Consider the following 22,938-nt stretch of genomic DNA (forward strand, 5'->3'; position numbering starts at 1 on the left):
GAAGCATGTTCCTTAATGATGGGACTAGAACAGAAAATATTACTCTACGAAGGTTTTATCTTTTAGGAGGGGGATATGCAGAATATGCTCATAACATGGAGCTCAAAGTCCCAGTCTAAACATTGGTTCAGGTCTTATCTTGTAAGAAAAAAGGCATGGGGAAGGTTATCTGGTTCAGAACCATGTAAATGATGCATGAGTTTTTAATTGGATTTTTTGTTTACAATAATGTCAGGATACTGAACAACAGAGAATTACAGTGTTAAAGTCACATTATTTTTACTCTGTTGCTTCACATTTAGCATGTTTTTTTTTGCCTAAAACATTATAAATGAATATGAATTAATACAAAGTCGCAGCAGTTTTGATAACTTATCATTTTCATTGTTATTGTGTGTGGTTTCAGGTGTCCTGTTTATGAGTTCAAGTGTGCTAAATGGTGGATAATTATCATTCAAACAATCAGATATTTATATTAGATTTCTGCACATTTCCTTTTTCATGGTTTTCTGAATTATTTGCAACTGTATGTTTTATAGACTAGTGCTCCATAAACATAGATACTACAAATTCATACCAAAAATGCAGAGGCGGTCCCGTAATAGCTTTTTCAATACTAACAACCAAGTAAAGTGACCATCAGATCCCAAGCCCGTAAGACGGTTTAGAAGGTATCACAGCTTCGTGCATGACAACATTTATTTATCACAAGCAGATGTCCCATGTATGCCCTGATTCAGTCAAGCAAAGCAAAATTCACTCCACCTGATCCATAGTGGGTAGGGTTTTCAACACCCATTTATACTTTGTGAGGGTCCAGGTTTTCCAGTTTGCAATTCTGGCTGGACAATCACATGGGTCTTTGGCTGCAGCAGCAGCCAAGCCTCATTCGAAGTTTCTTTTTATGACAGGAAGGGCATACAGTGCTCAACACTGGCAGAAACCCCTTCCACCCTCTACTAACCTTATCAACTCCACCCACAGGGCTCTGCATACAATTACCACCTATTTAACACAGGTGCTGAATGTATGGAATTGTGGTTTTATGACCAAAAAAACCGCCCCATACAGTAATTCCCCATTCCATGGGGTTTTACACGTAATTGCACAGTATTGGTCAGAAGTTACTGCACAATAATAGTAAAATCACAAACAATTTCACCTTTGCTGCAGCCCCAGCGCCATGCAGCCTGCAATCTGGCCCACAGTTGGAGATATTGACAAAAGTGTTAAAAGGAGAAAGTCAGGGTTACCCCCATCATTACTCACATTCCATCTTCATGCCCATCTCTAAGCATTTCCTGAGCCGACAGTACTGGCAGCGGTTCCGATGGTGTTTATTGACAATGCAGTTCTGGCTGCTTCGGCAGCTGTAAGTCAATGTCTTCCTCACACTCCTTTTAAAAAAACCTTTGCACCCCTCACAGCTAACAGCACCATAGTGACGACCTGTGGAAAAAGAAAAGGCATTCCTTAAAAAGCATAACATTTCAGATTTTACCATTTAAATGTATTAGCAATGCACACTAAGCCCATGCTGCTTGGTATTCTATGACTTGACCTCCCAAAGTTGAGGGAGAGGCATAGCTAGAAGTGGGTAAATAAGTAGTGAGGAGAAGAAGTGTCACATCCCACACTCCAGCTATTAGTAGTGTTCTTTTCGCATAGTATCCCCATTTTGTGGAAAGCGCATTACCTGTGGGCTGCCACTCTGCCAATATTATCTTAAATAACTAAGGCAGCATTCCTGGCGCTATATATATTCCTAAAAGCATAACTGTCTCAACCATAACTATTTCCAGTTCTTTTAGGCAATTAAAGAGTCTGAAGACAAACCTTCCTCATCTAAAAGTCGTGTTAAAAGAACAACAGCCTTAGGTACTAGTTTGTCTTATTTTAGTTGTGACCGACAGCCACCATATTTAATCAAACCAGCACCAAAAAAAGAGAAAAGATTTAACCTGGTGCTGTTAGGACTGCTTTGTTGCTTTGATGAAGCTCAAAAGAAACAACCAAACAGCAGTCTTAGCCCTGCCTTTGTGGTTCAGTATAATGCCACTTACAATGGTATTAAAAGGATAGAGATGGCGTAGGTTTGCAGTGAAAAACAACATCTGCAAGAGAGTGCTTCCCTTTATGTGAGTCAGGCTGAAGTACTCTGCACTGATCCTGTTGTATGCAAGATGAGACTGCATCATGTTCAAATGGACACCAGTTGCACCATTGAAAACGAGCAGAAGAAATACTCCTATTAAGTTCTCCTTCAAGAACACTGATGCCACACAACATTGAAAACTATAACCTACAATGAATCATTGCGACTTCAAATGGTTAACTATATATCGAACATCTAGGCCAAGTGCAGAGGAACACAGCAATGAGATGCACCTACAGTGCTTCACACAATCATGGCAATACAAATCTGTTGCAAGCCTGTGCTTTTGTTCAGGTGGAAAATTCAAAACAATATAGGAGGTGCTTCTCTCAAAGCAGTTACACTGAATTTAGTACATATGGTACTACCCAAGTCAAATCACATAAAAGGTAACAAATAATTAAACAGTAATCATATAAGTGAGGAAACAACTGTCAACAGAGCAAACACAAGGTAATATAAGTAAGGTCCTGGTCAACAAGTGTAAAAATAACCAAAATGGGGAAATGAGGTAGAAGAATGTTCCCATAAACAGCTCAACTGACATTAGCTCTTCCACTCGAGGAACACATGACCAAATATGATAACTGCCGGGTACACCCTTTGTGAACAAGCTATCGGATATAAGGTCAGCTCAGAGGAGCATTATCTCACACATTTACAGGGTATGAGACCCAGCCCCTATTTGCTTTTCAGTTAGGTCTGGGCCAAGCCCAGTTCTGCAACGACATGAAAGTCATTTTTTGATCAGCTGGTTGTTAGAACAATGCCTCTTCAGCAATCGTCAAGCATTCCTCCTTAGTTAGGAACATTAGCTGAGATTGGGAAGATCCGAACCATATTTCCCTAGAATTATACTGTTATTTGATGATAGCTCTAACAATGAAGAAACATTTCAGAGAATTTGTATGTTCAATCCCATGGGTTCCTTCACCTTTCAAGGACCAAGACAATCCTCGTAAGAAAAGTCTTGTTACTATGAGCTGGCCAATTCTTTCCGTCTGACCATCCTTTGTCACCTCAAAGACAATGAACTCCTGTACCATTCTCCACAGATCCTCCCTCCTCCTGTCTGCCACCGCACCCTAGTACAGCGCCTCAGCAACTTCGGAATCCAGGACAAGGCGCTGGAATGGATCATCTCCTTCCTCGACGGAAGAACACAGAGAGTCCGCCTACCACCGTACAAGTCAGAGGCCACCGAAGTCATCTGCGGCGTCCCTCAAGGATCCTCTCTGAGCCCCACCCTCTTCAACGTCTACATGAGCCCCCTCGCGGCCATCGCACGCCAGCACAACCTCAACATAATCTCCTACGCCGACGACACCCAGCTGATCCTCTCCCTGACCAACGACCCCGCCGCCGCCAGAGCCAACCTGCACGAAGGGATGAAAGAGGTAGCCGAGTGGATGACGACCAGCCGCCTGAAACTGAACTCGGACAAGACGGAGGTCCTCATCCTGGGCTCCTCACCCTCCGCCTGGGACGACTCCTGGTGGCCTCCCGCCCTGGGCACCGCACCCAAACCGACAGACCATGCACGCAACCTGGGCTTCATCCTGGACTCCTCCCTCTCCATGACCAGGCAAGTCAACAACGTCTCCTCTGCGTGCTTCAACATCCTACGCATGCTACGGAAGATCTTCTGGTGGATCCCCACCGAGACCAGGAAGACCGTCACCCAGGCCCTCGTCACCAGCCGACTGGACTACGGCAACGCCCTCTACGCCGGTACCACCGCCAAGCTCCAGAAGAGACTCCAGCGGATCCAGAACGCCTCAGCCAGACTCATCCTCGACATCCCACGAACCAGCCACATCTCCGGACATCTGAGAGACCTTCACTGGCTCCCCGTCAACAAAAGAATCACCTTCCGCCTCCTCACCCACGCACACAAAGCCCTACACGACCAAGGCCGAGCTACCTCAACAGCCGAGTCAACTTCTACGCGCCCAAACGCCACCTCCGATCAGCCAACCACGCCCTCGCCGCCGTCCCCCGCATCCGAAGAGCGACTACAGGAGGAAGGTCCTTCTCCTACCTTGCCGCCAAGACCTGGAACTCCCTCCCGACCGACCTGCGCCTGACCCAAGACCACCTCTCCTTCAGGAAGAAGCTGAAGACCTGGCTGTTCGAGCAGTAGCGGCACCCCCCCCACCCCCAGCGCCTTGAGACCCCACGGGTATGTAGCGCGCTCTTTAAATGTCATTGATTGATTGATTGATTGATTGATTCCAATACCAGTGGAAACCCCCAAATCCTCACAAAAGTTACCTTTGAGATATCAGTCAAGCTTCAGCCACGCACACCAATGTAGAGACCACGCAGTCATTAATGCCTTCAACATATTCCTGATATGAATCCAGAGCAGACAGAAAATTGCTGATACATCCTGTACACCTATGGGTCACCAGCAATCTCATAAGAAAGCCTTGAGATTGCCCTCAACAGATGCCATCTTGGTATCATTGCCATGGGATGTGAGTTCAGTGCCTTGACTGCAGCCAACAAAACTGACACATCATGTGTGAGCTCTGGTTTAACAGTTCCCTCCGTACCCATCTAGTCCCCTTTCATTATGTGTGTTTGGAGGTAAAAAGTCACCTTTCTCTCTGTAGGACCTGGCTTTGTTAACCATTCCATTGGCCTTAAATACATATCCAAACAATGACAAGTTCCACAGAAAATGGGGCACTAATCACATTTGAGACCTAACCTGCATTGAAGGGCACAGAACCTCAGCCAGCAATCCAGAACCAAGAGCACAAAAAAATCCAAAATGCCCTGCAAGTCAGCCTCCATTGCCTCCCCCACCGATGGTTACTAATAGGCAAACTACACCCTTGGGCTGTATCATAATACATCCAGTATGAGACAGTGAGAGGTGCTATAAAGATACAACATGGTCCTCCCACTCATTGCAGCAGGTCAACTAGTTAAAGCACTGCATTCATAACGTCACCAGACTGTCTCAGACACCTGGCACTATTTCGGACGCTCTGGCAGGAAAGGGCATCTCACACTGGAGCTCTAAAAAAAGCGACTGCTGTGGAGCATGGTTGGCTACGCCTCTTAAATTTAGTACATTGTAATATTTAAAATATTACATGTGTCATTTCAATAATTACCAGTGGAAGTGTTTGAACTCAAGATGCCTTTCGCCTCATGAAAACACAAAATTTCCTCTACAATTTAATGGAGGAAGATGGTTGCTGTCCTCAGTATTGATGCTCGGTATAAAGAGTAGCAGTGTGAAGAAAAAATAAACATAGTAAAATGTGTGCTTCATACAAGCTGCTAACCAGCGTTGTAAGGTACAGTTTTTAAATCCTTCATACCTTCTAACAGCACAGACCGACTGTAAATAGGTAAGGTTTAGACTACAATATGTAGTAAATATACTTTATTTTGTGTTGTTCATAGCATGTAAAAATACTTCGTGGTGTTATTCTCTCTGTCCCAAATCACTACCATCCACCACCACTGCTCCTTCACCTTTTGCTGCAAACCAGAGCACCAACAATACCTACCTTAGTAGCTAGGTGCAACAGAAGAGGTGTAAGATCTATTCCAAACCAAAAATAAACACACAAATACATGAATAGATTTATCACTGACCCCATTTCTGTGCTGATGTGAGAGTGAATTTGCACATAAACCCTTAACCCCTTGAATAACAGAAATCTACATTCGCACAAACAATGTAGTCTTCTGCATGTTTTTGATAGACACATGTTCATGTGACTACGTCTAATGGTGCTCATTTTGGGAAAGTCAGAAGGAAAGACTACATTGAACTGCCTAGGAATCCAAATGATCACCTGCAGATTTGTTTCACAGAAGTCAACTCACTGGACTATCTTATCAGCATGCCAATATATGCTTTATTGGTGCACTTTGTACTTACAATTTATGTATGCAATACCTCAAAGTGTGCACTACTGTACAATAACTCCGAAAATTCCCTCCAGTGTATCAAAACAATAAGTGCCTCTAACAGAGAACAGTACCACATGCCTTGCAGTGTGCAAATACCCCCAATAGGTCAATTCCGAGTTTATTAAGTTAGGTACAAATGGTGCATGCACCCAATCTGGCAGTCAGAGTTGAGCGATAACTTCCCTTAACAGGTCGTCAACCCATACAGTGAAGTTTTTTTAGAATAAAGGCTATATTAAATGTGTGTTGATACATGCAATGCAAGTTTGGTGCCATTGTCTGAGAAAGAAGCCAGGTTATTTTTCAAAGGTGGTATAGTATTTCAGAAATAAGGGAACAGATGGTGTAGTGGGAAAAGTTACGTACCTGTAATCATAGTTCTCTCCCAGGGACTCCTAATCATTGTGATAAGAACTGACTAGTCCCACCTGGGATCCTTTAGCACTTTACACAAATATATATAAAAAGTGGGCGTGGACAGAGCAGCAAGATGGCGGGAGCACTCACAGGAGTGAGCTCCTGGCCGGCGTCTAACATCCTGCACCATACTGCTCCTGTCCGTGAGATTCATGGTAAGCGAACACCAGTAATAATTCCCAGTGGCAGACGGGTCGAGTCTGGGACAAAAGGAGCCCTGGGGTGAGACCTGGGGAGGCCGGGCAGGCTGGTGATACGGACCGAGCTGGGTGGCGGTGTACACCGACCCTTTTCCAGACACGTCCCAGAGATTGCCCAGGCGAGAAGGGAGTGACCTCTGTGGCTGGTGTATGTCCACTGCGGCAGCCCACCCATTCCGACCTTGAGAAACTGGCAACTGCAGCGGTCGAGAGGAAAGGGCAGCTGAAAACCCTGTGCTGGCGCACATGGGGTAGGCTGCGTGGAACCTGCTGTGGCCTTCCTGAGGCTGTGATGGAGGAACACCAAGTAGAGGTGACCTGGCCCCCAGGTGCATAGTGAATCACTGGCTGTCTCTGGATTGCGCCCAGGCCACAACGGCCATGGACTGTGTTGGTCCCCGGAGGTGGAATATCTGGGCCCGCATAGCACATTCATAGGAGAGCCTTCATAATCCCAGGCATCGTGCACCTCGCTCCCTTGTTTCCTGAGGCCCATGTGGCCGCAGCTTGGGTGCCACTGGACCCACCTGGACTACCTACCTTCACTGGAGCTGGAACCAGTTGACTGGAAGTCGGTTGTTGGGACAGCCTCCAACCCCAAAGTTGCTGATGGGAGTTCTTTGATGCGCCTGAGGTGCTGTGTGTGCCCTGGGCTGCTCATGGCACCTCTTGGCAAGGGTCTGGCAGGTCCAGTATGGAGTTGATGGACCTCAGTCAGCCCCCTGTGGGGTGGGTAGACTTGAGTGCTGCTCATGCTGCCGCAGTTGCTGAACTTGTGGGCCCGAACTCATCAGCTACCCCACAATGGTGAAGAACAAACCCATCATGAGGTAAAGCAAACTAGACCAATAGGAAAAATCATTGCCACACCCTGGCATAGCGACTACCAAAGTGCTGGAATCCTCGGCTAAGGAGACTGATGCTCAGTGGCATGCAGTGGCCATTGCAGCCTTACTGCTTGCCATCCAAGAGTTCAGGTCCGCCCTAAAGACTAAAATTGGGGAGGTCAGGGTGGATGTCTCGCTCTTCCGGCAAGATCTGCCAAAAACGACTGGCTGTGTCAAGAATGCTGAAGGGCATGTGGGAGATAACTGTCACCTGCTTGCCCGCCACGGCTACACAAGAGTGCTACACACTGGTCATCATCAACTCTCACCGGGACATGTAAGGAAGGTATCTCCTACTAGAGGGTACACTAGAGGGGCAACCGTGGACCATAGGCAGTATATATGTGCCTCCAGTGTTAGCAGGGGCGACTCCTCCGCTAAGGCAGAGGAGCGCCACCCGTGCTCTTTCAGAAGTGGAACAAATAAAATTATAATAACACAATTTTATTATCATTTTATTTTTCTGTACTTAGGGAGGTTTATGGGGAGGGGCAGGGCTGAGCTGTCATCACAGCCAGAAAGGGAGAGTGGTTGGGGCACTTAACCCCTTCAGCGCTGCGCGAATTCCGCTGCGGTGCTGAAGGTTCTAAAGAACCAATGGAACCATGACGGAACGGTTCCGTCATAAGCACAGGCCAACCGACGCTCATGACGGAACCGTTCCGTCATGAGCTGACGGAACCGTTCCGTCATGAGCATGGAAGGGGTTAAGTGCACATGAAGGTTTGGTCAGCCATCTTGGGCCGGCCAAAATGTCACACGCTCTTTGAATGTTCTCCACTGGCTGCATTGTCCAGCCTTAGTGGAGAACATGCACAGGCTCATAGTCCCAGTATGAGTGGCAAACCATGGTGTTCAGACCAATCAGGACGCTGCTGTCATGGAGACAACAGCATTGTGATTGGCTTAGGGCAGCTTGAATGTGCTTCCTGCAGAAACAGAAGAGGATAGAGGCGAGGCAGCGGCCGGCAGCCAGGTAGGTCAGTTTTATGTATTTTTCTACCTCTTCCTGCCCAATCCATACTACTCTGTGGCAGCCGCCACTGAGCGTTAGTGAATGCAATGCTGCCGGACCTTTTAGGAGTACTACCTCATACACAACCGTGCACCCTTATTAAGATGGAGACTTCAATACCGATATGCAAAGCACCTACTCTAGGACACCAGCACTCTATAGGTGGCACACTCCCTAGGCCTTGTAGACGTCTGGCATAGATGACACCACTAGGACATTGTTTTCACACCCTGTTCTGCCTCGCATAAGATGCGCTCCCACCTTGATTATTTCTCCTTACCACTCGTCCAACACAACCATATCTTTACCCGGGGACTGTGCAATCATAGCCCAGTTGCGATGCAGTTGAGGACTGGGCACACAGACACGAAAGGAGTCTGGGGCCTTAAAGCCTGGAGCCTTAGGGAGAACATCCTGGTGGACCTCCTGAAAGCTGCTATTGCTGAATATTTTGACTTAAACCAAGACACAGGGCCTTCCTGGCGAGTCTAAGGGAGTCATTAAAGGCAGTATTTTGAGGCAAAGAACTAGTTGCCATTTGCGAACATGATAGCAAACGAGATATTACACTCTTAGATTCCCCGATACTTGCCCTGGAACAATCTGCTGGGGCAATACCATCGGTGGCTCACATGCAACACTCTGAAGAACTCTGTGAGACATTATGGCGCAGACTCCTTATCTTGGTACCGGCTCTAGGAACAGGGCAATAAGGTTGGCAAATTGCTCTACTGGTTATCCCAAAAGCACTAGGGACCCGCATTGTCCCAGCGATTCAGACTCTGGTTGGACACCTAACGCCCGACTCAACTGAAATGGCTGATACGTTTACAGAATACCATCACTTAATTTATAGCTACAAATTTTCAGCATTATCAGAACATATTTACCCGACAGCTGTAAACCTCCTGATCTGTTCCTTGTCACAGTCTCACCATTCTACACTGGATGAACCATTTACACTACTGAAGGTGCAGGCAGCCATTTCTGGTACCCCATCTGGGATAACGCTGGCCCAAACGTCTTGACAGATGGATTTTACATGAGATTCTCCTTCCTTCTAACCCCATCCCCCCGGCTCCTCCATTTCAAAGATGCAGGCCGTACACAAATTCTGCCCACTTACCTTTGGTTCGCCACCATTACCACCCTCTCTAAGTCAAGTAGGTCACCGACACTCTGTGCCTCCTAGCGGCCTATTTCCTTGCTAAACATAGAATCCAAAATATTGGCAAAAATGCTGGCCAGAAGACTAACTTCTGTAGTCCAAACGATAATCCATGAAGATCAAATGGTTTTATGCCCGGTAGGAGCACACAACATTGTCTATATTGACTCCAGACTGCTCTTTCCTACATTAACTGCTTATCTGGCCCATCTTCCCTCCGCCTCACTGATTATGAAAAAGCATTTGACATGGTCCATTGGCCCTTCTTATTTCAAATATCCGCATGAACTTTGGACCTAGATTCCTCGCTCTAATTGAGGCATTGTACGATTGCCCCACAGCAAGAGTGCGGGTCAATGGGACACTTACCATGCGGTTCCCTACCCAGCGCGGCATGAGGCAGAAATGCCCTTTGTCCCTGCTACTCTTTTCCATGGTGATCATACCTCTGGCTATTGGATTAGAACATGGTCCATTGGCCTATCTTATTTCAAATATTCGCTTGAACTTTGGATCTAGATTCCTCGCTCAAATTGAGGCATTGTACGATTGCCCCACAGCAAGAATGCGGGTCAATGGGACACTTACCATGCGGTTCCCTATCTAGTGCGAAATGAGGCAGGAATTTCCCTTGCCCGCGCGACTCTTTGCCATGGTGATTGTACCTCTGGCTAATTGGATTAGAACAGATCCCCAGATCAAAGGCTTCTCCTGGCTCCCACACTATGAGGATGGAGTGCCGCTTGATGCCAACAATATGCTCCTTTATCTGCAGTCCCCTCAGATGGATTTGCCACGAATTATCAGAATGCTGGAAATGTTCAGAGAAGTGGCTGGGTTGCAGGTCAATTGGGAAAAGTCACAATACATACACCTAGTGGCCCACCCGCCACAACTTAAAACTAAATTGAGGGTGAACTCTGGCCCGTTCAAGTACCTTGGCATGCACATTGGATCAGATCAACAGACGGCTTGGTACCTCAATGTCGCAACAAACCTTCCCTGGCCCCAAGAAGTTGGAACGCTCTTCCGCCCGATATCCGTTCTAACCCTTCGACCTCCTCATTCAAAAAACAAGTCATAGGTTTTCTCCTGAATAGCCAGCTGCGACAATCGTCCTGAAGACAACCTAACTAACTTTTGATATCTTACAGACAACAGGGCTATCTCCTTCTTTGAGGCATGCTCTGGATGCAATGTATGTCCTAGCTACATGTTCCACATGTTTGGTTTGCTCTTTCTGTAACTGAGTTGTTTATCCACAAATGTTTATTATGTTTGCTTTTTTAGTGACCAATTGTATCCTCTTTCTGCTGAGCAGTGCTCTGATACCCATAGGGGTCATGTTCAGACTTTATAAAACCTTTCAAATAAATACATTCTGAAGCGCACATGCACAGACCTTGACAATTGGTCCACCCTTCTATTGAACCTACCGGGCTGAATTGCTTTTTACAAAATCCTAGTTTTGCCCAGACTCTTATATTGCAGAGTTACACATTCGTTCTCCCTCCCTCTTTCTTCCCAGATCTACAATCCATGGCTAGGTTTTACTGGGCTTCCAAGTCCCCCAGAGTCTCCCACAGTAAGTGTTGAACTTGGAGTCGGCCTGTGCGTCCCTGATCTCCGCCTCTACCATTGGGCGGCACAAACGGTACAGATTAATGATTGGCTATTCTGAGATTGCCAAGACTCTTCTTGGTGCCTTGAAGTGAACATACTTGAGACCTACTCTATGGGAAGAAGCCCCCTGCTTCCGTACCACAGATCTCCAAACTCCCCCTCCTATGCTGGAGGGAGGCACTTACACACATTCAATGCCTCTGTATACCGACAGCGCAGACTCCTCTGTCGACAGGGACAAAGCTAGAATGGGTTATACTTCTAGAGAGGTTCCGAGGAAGGGACCGGATAGGGTTTACCACGCTGGGAGACCTGTGAGACAAGGACCTCATTGTTTCCTTCGACCTTCTCAAATCCAAATACAACCTCCATTGCTCACAATTCTTCACATACCTGCATTTGCGACATGTAAGTAGCTCTTAATACGTTGACACGTATTAAGAGCTACTTACGAAGGTCCCTGAAGCTAACCCCCTGGAGATGAAAGTGACAATGGGACCTTTGGGTTGACAGGGAATTTCCCTACTAAACCGAAAACTTCGCCTAAATGACTAAGACCCTCTCCTAAAGCTCAGAGAGAGTTGGATGACTGATTTGGGGGAGCTCGATAAAGAGGACTGGTGGGACGCAAAAAAGGCTATGTGCACACTTGCCATACCCTCTAATCTTCGACTCGTTCAATTTTCCTATTTACACAAAAAAAAATTTTAACACAATTTTATTGATTTTATCATATTTAAATGGTATCCCCATGTGACCGCTGTTTGATGGTAAATACATATATAAAAATATTTATTTCTTACAGTATCACATTTTGGGCACTGTCCATGTGTAAATCACATTTCACGGGAGATGACCATTATAATTTACAAACAACGTCACATTATGTGAATCATTCCGCACTTAACACTACAAACTAACATTTCTTATTCTAAAGATTCCTCCCCCCACCCACTGTTCTGGCCTCCCACCCATGTATATTCACAGTAAAAGAGGTATGTGGTCTTGCGGATAACTATAAAATGGGAGAATAATGTACCATTAAGGGGTCCTAAGCAGTGCGGTATTGCACAATATATGGCAATAAATGGTGTCAGTCATGGTGTCAGGGCGTTAATGGGGAGAATGGTATTGCGCCTTGGGAGATTGGAGGTTCCATTGGGTCTATAGCTTTTAGTGCTTCTAGCATCTGATCCCATTCCAGAGATATGGGTATTTTAGGTAATCCTCTGGATTCTTCGTTACTTATGCTGACACTTTCTGCACTACCCCAGCAAATCGTTTCAGTGTGCCAAGTAAGTGGTGTGGGGGAATGGCTGATTTCCATCTCAGAGTTAATGCACGCTTCGCTATGAGGATGGCCAGATCCGCAAAGCGATAGTTTACTTTCTTCCCTTTCGGGCAACGGTAGAGCCCCTCTGGTGTTGTCCATACCTCAGCACCGGTTAGGTCTTGTACTAATGAACCAATTTTGTGCCAGTATTCTCGTAAACGTGGGCAATCCCATAACATATGAAGAATATCAGTGGTGGGTGATTGACACCGGGGGCAAGGGAGACGGGCCTTCGGGTATATACGATCAATACGGTGTGGTGTAAGGTACGCCCTATGTAGAATCATGCACTATATGTATTTAAATTTAGCATTTCCAGATACCTTTTTAGGAAATTCCAACATAGTTGCCCATTCTTTATCCGTGAAATTCCTACCCAAATCCCCACCCCACTTTGTACGCAGAGGGGTGAGTGATATTCTGGCATGTGACCGAATACCTTTGTACAACCGGCGGGTTAGGTGTCGCCCTTTCCCCATTCATTGCTTGTATTAGTTCATGAGTAGAAGGCTCCACTCCATCAGGGGACCAGTATCGTTTAATATAATATATAATGGTGGCATGCAGAATAAACAACGTCTGGGGGACCCCATGCGTGCGGGTGAAATTGTCATGATCTGCCAGTGTCTTATCTAGAAACAGTGCCCCGATTGTCGTCACACCCTCTTGCATCAATTTTATAACTTTACGGGGAGTGTTTAGCCTGGTGTCCATAGGTATCCCAAGTAATGGGATATTAGGAGAATATGGAGGGGCTTGTTTAGTATATCGTAGCGTCCACTTCCAGAACAAGAGAGCCATTTTAGCAGAGGGGGAGCAGCAGGAGGTAGCCTAACATTGGGTAAAAGCAATGTGTGATTCTTATTTACAGTATATATATCATAGCCCACTTAGGCTCTGGAAGATGGGGAGCGCGAGCTCACCTAGCTGCACACGATGTGGCACTTCTATCAAGTTATTTGGTCGTGCCTGGTTATGAAAGCCTACAGGGCCTCAGTTCACGCACAGATTACACGTACGCTGAAGGTGGTAGCAGAGCTGGACCCTAAGGTGGCACTTCTGGAGATAATGGATGGTTACCTAGATGATAAACTGCTTGCCGCTTTTGGATACCTTGTAGCAAAACGGGACATTGCTCAGGACTGGTGGCCACCAAAACCTCTACTGTTATCTACCTGGCTGAAAGGTATGAACTTCTGCTGTAATGCTGAAAAGAACATAACCAAGTAGAGAGGCTGTGCCAAAAAGCATGTGAAACTTTGGGGAGGCATGGACTTCGTAGCGTGCGGATACTGCTTGCCCTTTGATGTCATCCCAGTAATTTCATAAGATATTCATTTCCCCTCGAAGCAACCTCTGATAAAAAGGAGAAATTCTTTGGTGGTATAGTGGGAGAAGGAGAAATGCATCAAAGAGAATATCATTTATGATCAATATTCAAATTCCATCTTTTTGTTGTTACCAAGAGCAACTCTTGAAAATGATGGACTATAATTGTGCCACCTCAGAGTGACAAACAGCGGGGATAGAAGTGATAGGTCATTGTTTAGCAGGGGGCTTTCCTGTGGCTGCAGATGGTTGCTAGTATCCCATACCCGCTGAGGGATTGTGTGGTGGGAATGACTGTTTCTGATGAAGTTGTTGATGTGCCCATTGAAGAGCTTGAACCTCTGACAGTGGCTGCAGTCTTCAGGGCGAATGCCTTTTGGTAGCTCTTTTCCCACAAGCAGGGCACTTCACAAATAGTGAAGGCATCCTGACAGAAAAAGGGATATTTTCTATCAGAAAATATTTAAACACCCTTCTAACCTTAAAAGACATTGACTGAATAAACAAATATTAGGTTTGGAAAGATTTCTAATGAGACACAAATTAAAAAGGCAGATTTCAGTGCTCCAGGATCCTGTTTACCAGGAGCTGGAAAAAAGAACTAACCTAACTTCCAACAGTGGGGAAAGACTAATGGGTTCTCTTGAGGTCCCTCCTACCCGAGGGGTTGAATTTCTAATCCCCTGGTGCAAGGACATAGTCAATGCACCAATAGAAATTAGACATCTAATAGGACTGTAACTCAGACATAACCTACTGAGCCTTATTGAACAGCAGGTGTTTCCTGGTAACAATCAGTCTCATAAGATGAGTTCAGGGACAAAGTGAAGCTCCAAACTTTCTTTCTTTAATGAATTAAACCCTAATGGATCACTAGAAACGAAATATACATTTTAAAATATGTATGTTAAATTCCTAATCTAGCGCACAAAATGAATATGAATGGTAACATTCCAGAAGATTAAAGCAGCGATGCAGTTCCTGACAGTGAAAACAACAGGGGAAAAGGTAACATGGTAATTACATTTTGTCGCCCAAACACCCTCTCTATGTTATCTCTAGGCACTATCCTAGGTCTATCAGAATCAGTCAATAATAAGCCTACTATTCGAGTTACAGAGGTGGTATGAATACCTGATTTGAAACAACACAGTCTGTTGTTCTATCTTGAACAGCATGGCTGCTATATCGGGCACAAGGTCAAAGACAACCACATCTGTTTGAGAACAAAAGCAGCCTGGCACCAGTCAATGAATGTGCTTACCCAGCGTCTCGCAGGAGCCTTTTAGGAGAGTTCTTAGGTTAAGGTGGAAGTTGGAGCCATGCCGATCCCTATCTCAATTGTGTGAATTATTCTCTTTTAACTATAGGCCGATGCCTGGGGTTTTGAAAGGATCTGAATATTGCTCTTAACTTATATTATGAAGACAGTTTCTTTTTATGTGAATTTTTATATAGCGCTAACTAGACCAGAAGGTATCAGAGCGCTTTACATGAGCACCAGTTATTTTACAGACGGACACATCCATTTCTGTTACGCATTGGGAGATTAAGTGATTTGCCCAGAATCGCAGAATGTTGAGCGTCCCTGCCGACACGCAAACCTGGTTCCCTGGCTCTGAGGTCGACCGCCCTCAGCAGTTAGGCCACATTCTCTCCCCAATTCTAGGACTAGGAGCATGGCAACATGCAACGGATCCAGACATTTCTAACATTATTACACAGGTCTGAAACTTCCAGAACTTTATGTTTAAAGTATTTTATTCAAGACAACACGTAAGGACAAACAAACATTTCAAGAGGATGTAGCAGGGCGGGAAAGCAAGTGTCCAAAAGTGCCGTTAATGAATGGTTATCCGTTGACTCCGCCTGCACTGTGATAGAAGGCTCCAGTCGCCCCAACATGTTATGACATTTCCCATGTAACCCCCCCACCCAACATGCCCCCCCAACACCCAAACTCCCATCCCCCCCTCCCCATCCCACCCCCCGTCCAGTGCACAGTCCCTAGGCTCAACGCACATCAGAGCTACAATACTGAGGAGAGAAACTCACAGGAAGATCAAGGGGCAGACTCCACTTGGGCTGGAAGCCTCAAAAGGCGGAGATATTTGGGACAGGTAAGTTCCTTAAATTCAGTAAGCAATAGGGAGTGAAATGGTTGCCAGAGCTCCCTAAACTGGTCCACATCCCCCGCCACCGTGAGGGACAGCTTCTCCATACCCAACACATGCCACAACCTGTGGAGCCAGCCAGTGATAGACGGGACTGTAGCAGTGTGCCAGTGAATCAGGATGTTCTGCACCGCAGAGCCCAGAGCTATTGCTATTTGTCTTCCTCTACGAGAACGGAGGGGATACATCAGATCATTCGGTAGTCCCAGCAGGGTATAAGCAGGGAAGCGTGGCAGGTCAACTTCAAAAGCAGAATCAATTTCATCCAACACCTCCTTCCAGTAAAGTTCTAGGAGCGGGCAGTCCCACAGTATATGCGTAAGTGTACCTTTATGTCCACACCCCCGCCAACATGCATCCACTTTACTACGGTCAAACTCATGCACTCGCTCCGGTGTGTAGTACCAATAGGTAGAGATTTTAGTCAGGGTATCTGTGAGTCCCATGTGGTAGGCCGAGTGCCGCGCTCTATAGGCTATGTGTTCCCATTCCTTAGGGCTCAGTGTCCTCCCCAGCTCCCTCTCCCAACGCTCTCTCCCAGGGTGATAAAGGTGTGTCGCCGGGGGTTGCAGCAGCCTGTATAAATCAGTAATAAGTTTGGAGTCCGAAGTCCGTGTCATGAGCCAGTGCTCATAGGGGAGAAAAGGCCGATCGGCCGTCTCTCTCACTTGCGGGTGAAGGGCCCAGTGGCGGGCTTGCATGTAATGAAGTCGCTCCGTCTCTGGAAGTGAGAACTCCTGGCGAAGTTGGGGAAAAGGAACCACCCCGTCCGGGCCATAAAGATGACATAAGGCTCTGCATCCCGCCTGTTGCCACCTCGCAAACGCTCCCCTCTCCATTCCCGGGGTGAAGTCTGGATTATCCACCAGCGGAGTAAGTGGTGACGGGAACGTGGTGAGGCCACGTAGAACGCACGTAGCGTCCCACACCCGCAGTGGTACCCTCGTAACAAAGGAGGCATAGAGATTTTTGGGCCGATGAGAGCGACGTAGGAAGGGGATTTCCTGCAACGGTCTCCCTGCTACCGCCTGATCCTGGAAGAGCCAATGCTTATCAGACTCCCACTTACTCCATTCCACCAGGTAGCGCAGCTGCGCCGCCTGGAAGTATTTGCGAAAGTCTGGGATACCCAGTCCACCTGCCTCCGGGGCCAGCAGCGAGAGCGCCCTACGTAATCTGGGCTTCTTCCCCTGCCAGACAAACCGAGAAACGTCTGCCTGCAATTGCGAAATCCATCCCGCCGGCGGTTGGAGCGGCAAGGCCCGAAAGAGGTACAACACCTGAGGTAAAATCGTCATTTTAACAGCAGCTATCCTGCCAAGCCAGGAAAAGGTGCCTCGATTCCATCGGCCCAGTTCCTCCTTGATCTTGGTCCCCAGGGCCCGATAGTTTGCCGACACCATCGCCGCCAAGGTAGGCGCAATCTGGATGCCCAAATAGGGCACCGCTCCCGAAGACCATATCATGGGAAATCGCTGCTGCAAACAGGCCCTAGTGACCGGGTCAAGGGAGAGATCCAGCGCTACCGATTTCCCCATGTTCATCCAAAATCCAGACACCGCGCCAAAAGAGGACAGTTCCTCCATGCACGCCGGGAGAGCCACGGCGGGCTTATCAATGGATAAAATAACATCGTCAGCGTAAAGGCTAACAGCGTGTGTGAAGGCCCCCATCCGGATGCCGGTCACTCGCGGGTTATCTCGCATCCGCTGGGCAAAGGGCTCCATGTAGAGCGCGAAAAGCAAAGGTGAGAGCGGGCATCCCTGCCTGGTGCCTCGTTCAATGTCGAAGGAGGCAGAAGCGTGCCCATTAACGCGGACCACCGCCGACGGACGAATGTAACAATTGAGGATCATGGTGCGGAATTTCTCTCCTATACCTGCTTTCATAAGCACCCGCTCCAGGTAAGGCCAGTGGACTCGGTCAAATGCCTTCTCTGCGTCCACCGCCAACATCATTCGCTCCCCCGGAATCCGGGAGGCCTTTTCCAGCAAATGAACAATTTGTTTCGTATTGTCCACCGTCTGCCTTCCCGGGACAAAACCCGCCTGGTCAGGATCGATAAGGCCAGGCAGATGGAGAGCCAACCTAGCAGCAAGTATCCCCGTATACAATTTTAAATCAATGTTCAGAAGGGAGATCGGCCGGTAGGATCCACATTGCCTCGGGTCCTTACCTGGCTTGGGGATAACCGAGATCGATGCTCTGAGCAGATCAGGCGGAATGGCCCCGACTACCGCGAAGGAATTGAAGAGGCGCGTTAGGATGGGTGCCAGCGTCATGCAAAATGTTTTATAAAACAGCGCAATGTAGCCGTCTGGACCTGGCGCCTTTCCGTGCTTGAGTCTGGAAATGGCCGAGACCACTTCCTCGATCCTAATGTCCCTATCCAGATAGTCCGCTTGCACAGAGTCCAGAGAGGGAAGTGTGATCGAAGCCAGATAAGTGTCCATCGCCTCCTCATCCGGAGGATCTCCGGTATAGAGATCTTTGTAAAAGCCCCGAAAGACTGCAGCTATCCGCTCGTCTTCAGTTTCCGCCACGCCCGTCGGGCTAGAGATCTCCTTGACCAGTTGGCTTTGCCGCGCCACACGGAGCCTATGTGCTAACAACCTGCCGCAGCGGTCACCTCCAGTATAAAAGGCATGTCGCAGCCGCAAAGCGGCGTACTCCGCCCGGTCGAGATCTAGGGCCGCCAGGAGCTTCCTGGCTTCCTTGAGCTGCCGCCAAATTCGGGGGGCCCCGGTCCTGCGATGGATCTGTTCAAGTTCTCGAACACGATCCGTGAGTTCATCTCGCTTGGCCTGCCGTTCCCTATTATCCGCCGAGGAGATCGCTATAAATTCCCCTCTGATGACCGCCTTCAAAGCCGCCCATTGCGTGGCCCGACTCGTGTCTGCATTATCGTTATGGGATTGAAAGTCCTGAATCGACTTTTCAACTCGAGCCACCACGTCTGCCCTATGCAGCAGTGTATCCCTAAGGCGCCACGTCCGCGGGCGGAGCACCGTCGGGGGCATAGTTAACAGGACCTCGACTGGGGCATGGTCCGATAGGGAGATCACGCCCATTTCAGATCCAGATGCCAATGCTTTCACAGGGGAGGTAACCAACAGGTGATCCAACCGTGCGTACGTTTTGTGGGCATGAGAATAGTACGAGTAGTCCCTATCCGTCGGGTGCAGATGCCGCCATATATCAAGGAGGTCCACCTCATCCAGCTGGGCTTTACGGTCCGCCGAGAGTTCTCCAACTTGAGGGGAGCGTTGCGCCGACCTATCCAACGCCGAATCGAAGACAACATTGAAGTCACCCCTGAGTATGACATGCCTATCCTGGGAGGAAGTGACCTCCTCGATCGCTGCCTGAAGAAAGCGGTCCTGACGGTCATTAGGACCATAGAGGGACCCTATCGTAAAGAAGAGACCTCCAATTCGAAATCGATAAGCCAATAACCTACCCTTTTGTTCAGCAAATTTGTGGAGAACCTCCCCCTTGAAGCGCCGCGCCACCAGAATCGCCACCCCAGCAGTTTTAGTAGTGCAAGAAGAAAAGAACTGTGTGGGGAACTTGTGTGAGCGGAGTCTATGAGTGTCCTGTGACAGTAAGTGCGTCTCCTGGAGGAGACAAATATCTGCCTGTGTGTTCTCCAAAAGTGAAAGGACTGCTCGCCTCTTTACGGGATTATTCAGACCCCGGACATTCAGGGTCACTACTCTACAAGTGGTCAGAGGCATGAGCGATGTGGCAATATACAGCAACAAGGGCCCCTCGTTGAAACAGGGGGATAGGAACCACAATCAACCCGCAGTGCCGCGGAACCCCAAGCAAAGAACAGAGACACCGAAAGCAGATAATACCAGCCAGACTATAAAGCAGGCCGCGCCACCAGCAGCTCACCACTCTCACGAAACTGCCGGTAACCTTTCTCTCCTCACACCAACATCCACGCCAAGCCGAGAGGCAGTCCGCCTCCCCGACTCCAGAGCCAGTCAAAAGCAGATCAAAAAGCACAAACAAAGTCAAAATGACCAGGAACCCCCGCGTGCACTGGGCGACCCCCCCACCCCTTCCCCAACCCCCAGACCCCAGACCCCATTCCGGATCCCAACTCCCAATGCCCCCCCCAACAGTTCCCTGTCTCCCCCCACCCCGTACCCGCAACCAGTCCCCTCCCGCAACTGGGACCAGATCAACAGCCTTAAACACCCCCTTCCCCACCCCCCAAAGAACTTGTAGAATCATTGTCCCAGTCCGGTCCTAATCGGACAAGCCCGTGGAAAGTCAAAATTAGTGGACGTCCAGCCACCTCGCACCCTCCATTCCCCCCATCCCCCCAGACCCCCAAACCTGCAGCTCCATCACAGCGATGTCGATCTCCCCCCGGAGTTCACTTATGCTGTCAGCGCAACCTCAGCTGCAGCATCAGCTCCCGAGCCATCCTGCACTGCTGCATCCGACCCCGCTCGGGCCCCAGGGGAGCCCGGCCGCGACAAGGAGGCAGGAGAACGCCGGCCGGGGACCGTCTGCCAGCCGTCTCTAGTAATCCGACTCCGGCGCGGTGTGTGTGCTCCGTCTTCAGTGGCTGTGATCCCCAACACTCCACACGTGTCCTGAAGAGAACGCAACTGGTGCAAAGTACCATTCCACCTGAAAATGAGCCGGAAGGGATGTCCCCAGGAATACTGAGTGCCGTGCTCCCTGAGAAAGTCAGTTGCAATTTTAAACGCTTTGCGTTTCTGCAGAGTAGATGCAGCCAGATCCTGATAGAGAGCAATCCGGTGGCCCCTGAACTCCAGGGACGGTCTCCTCCGCGCCTCCCTCAGTATCCGCTCCTTCAGGGGGTAGTCCGGTAGAAAAGCCAAGATGTCAGGAGGAGGCGCAGAATTGCGGCGTTGCAGGCCCACCCTGTGCGCCCTGTCAATCCGAATGGCAAAGTCAGCCGATTCCCACAGCACCTCTCTAAACAGCTCCACGAGGTATGCCGCCACATCTTCCCCCTCTTCTCGGGGCGGCACACCCCGGACGCGGATGTTGTTGCGCCTGGAGCGATTCTCAAGGTCCTCTGTGTGTGACTGTAGGTCAAGGTGCTGCTCCCGAAGTCGGATGACCTCCTGTTGCAGCTGCGTAATTTCTTCGTCCCTAGCGTGGCCTGCGTCTTCCACCGTGGATACTCTGTCACCGAGCCCTTCCACATCCCTCCGTATCTCCCGGACCTCGCCTGCAACTTCCTGCTTCAGCGTCTGAAAATCGTCCCTCAGCGAGCTGAAGAGGGACTCCAGGAAGGACCTCGTAACTGGGGGTTCCCCTCCGTTCGCTCCCTGGGCACCGCTCGAGTGGGGTGGAGATGGGTGTCCTCGGTCCTGTCGTGCAGTGCTCCGACTCAACATCTCAGGCAGTGTGCGGTCCCCCTTCCGGTTCCCCTTGTTGTTCGACATGATGGCGCTCGAGGTGCCCTCTCGAGAATTCACCAGCCCAATCCCAAGTGCAACGTTGGAGGCCTGTTGCCGGACCCCTACCAGTGGGTCGCGTCCACAACGGTAGACCACTCTCTCGGGCCCTCAGCAGTAAGCTGCCCAGCTCCGCTCAGTTCTCCTCTCTCCTTGCCCAAGTCACTCTGCTCCGGGCACTGCGTCACTCACTGTACCGAGGGGTCGCTCCTCCAGCTAGGCCACAGCAGACCCCTAGACGCCACGTGGGGGCTGCAGCAGTGCCCGAATGGGCGTATGGTACCCCCACTGCCAGGCCCGGAACACCACCAGGGACCACCTCAAGGAAGGGGGCCTGACCCAGCTCCAGTCTTATGGCCAAGCGCAAAGGCGGGCAGAAACACTGAGGCCCAGGTCCGGAGGCCTCGAGGGGAGAGGGCCGCTCCAGTCAATTCCTGTCAATTCCCAGCCGCCTGACTCACCGTCGGGTTCCGCTGCTGCCCATGAGCGCCGCTTCGTGCCCTGCAAATCCACCGGATGGCTGGGGGGCCCCTGCTGAGCAGCGTCACTGAGGCCTAGAGCGCGTACCAAAGCCGCGGTCTCGCGTAGCCGGAGGCCCCAGGTCCGGCACCTTTCCTCCTGGACCTCCGCTCCAGCCCGGCCCCGCTCCGTCGGGGTGTCGCCAGCCCAGGCCAGGCTGTCCGAGTCCAGTATGCAGGGCCTACAGCGCTCGGTAATCCACGTAGGGGCCGTTCAAAGGTGTCGAGGCCCAGGACCAGTCGCAAGCCTCGGCCTCGCAGTACTTCTGACCCCGACCCGGGGTCGGAGACTCAGTGGCTCCCGGTCCTGTCGTCCAGGCCTCCGGCTCCCGCAACAGCGCAAGGCTCGAGAGGCCGGCGCTAGCAGGCAGGGTCAGCGACACCGCTACAAGCACCCAGCCGATAGCAATGGCCGGGCAGGACCCGCCTCCGCTTCAGGCCGTAAGCCGGGCCTCGCTCGCCCTCCACAGCGGCGCCCCGTCCGGCGTCCGCCCGGTGCTCCAAGGGGGAGACCAGGGGTCCCCTATTCGCTTCACCGGTGTGGCGGGCCCCCGCTCTGTCCAGTGCAGTGTCCCGGGGGGAGGATTAGCACATGTATAGCAGGAATGGGTTCCGGGGATCGCGGAGCTCACCGAGAGTGCAACCACTCAGCCCGCCATCTTGGCCACGCCCCCCTTCCAGAACTTTAAACAATAAAAACATGACATCCTGGACAATAAGTGGACATGAT

General features: G+C 49.5%; 1 protein-coding gene across 1 annotated transcript in view; it reads right to left on the minus strand.

Moving 5' to 3' along the window:
* The window catches only part of NR2C2 (nuclear receptor subfamily 2 group C member 2), a 331,335-nt gene that overhangs the window by 216,691 nt on the left and 91,706 nt on the right, over positions 1-22,938 (minus strand). Inside the window, exon 5 of the mRNA XM_086939253.1 lies at positions 1,270-1,449. Within this exon, the coding sequence (XP_086795379.1) occupies positions 1,270-1,449 (180 nt within the window). The remainder of the gene's footprint in view (positions 1-1,269; positions 1,450-22,938) is intronic.

Source organism: Lissotriton vulgaris, chromosome 9, assembly GCF_964263255.1.
Source record: "Lissotriton vulgaris chromosome 9, aLisVul1.2, whole genome shotgun sequence".
Classification (NCBI taxonomy): Eukaryota; Metazoa; Chordata; class Amphibia; order Caudata; family Salamandridae; genus Lissotriton; species Lissotriton vulgaris.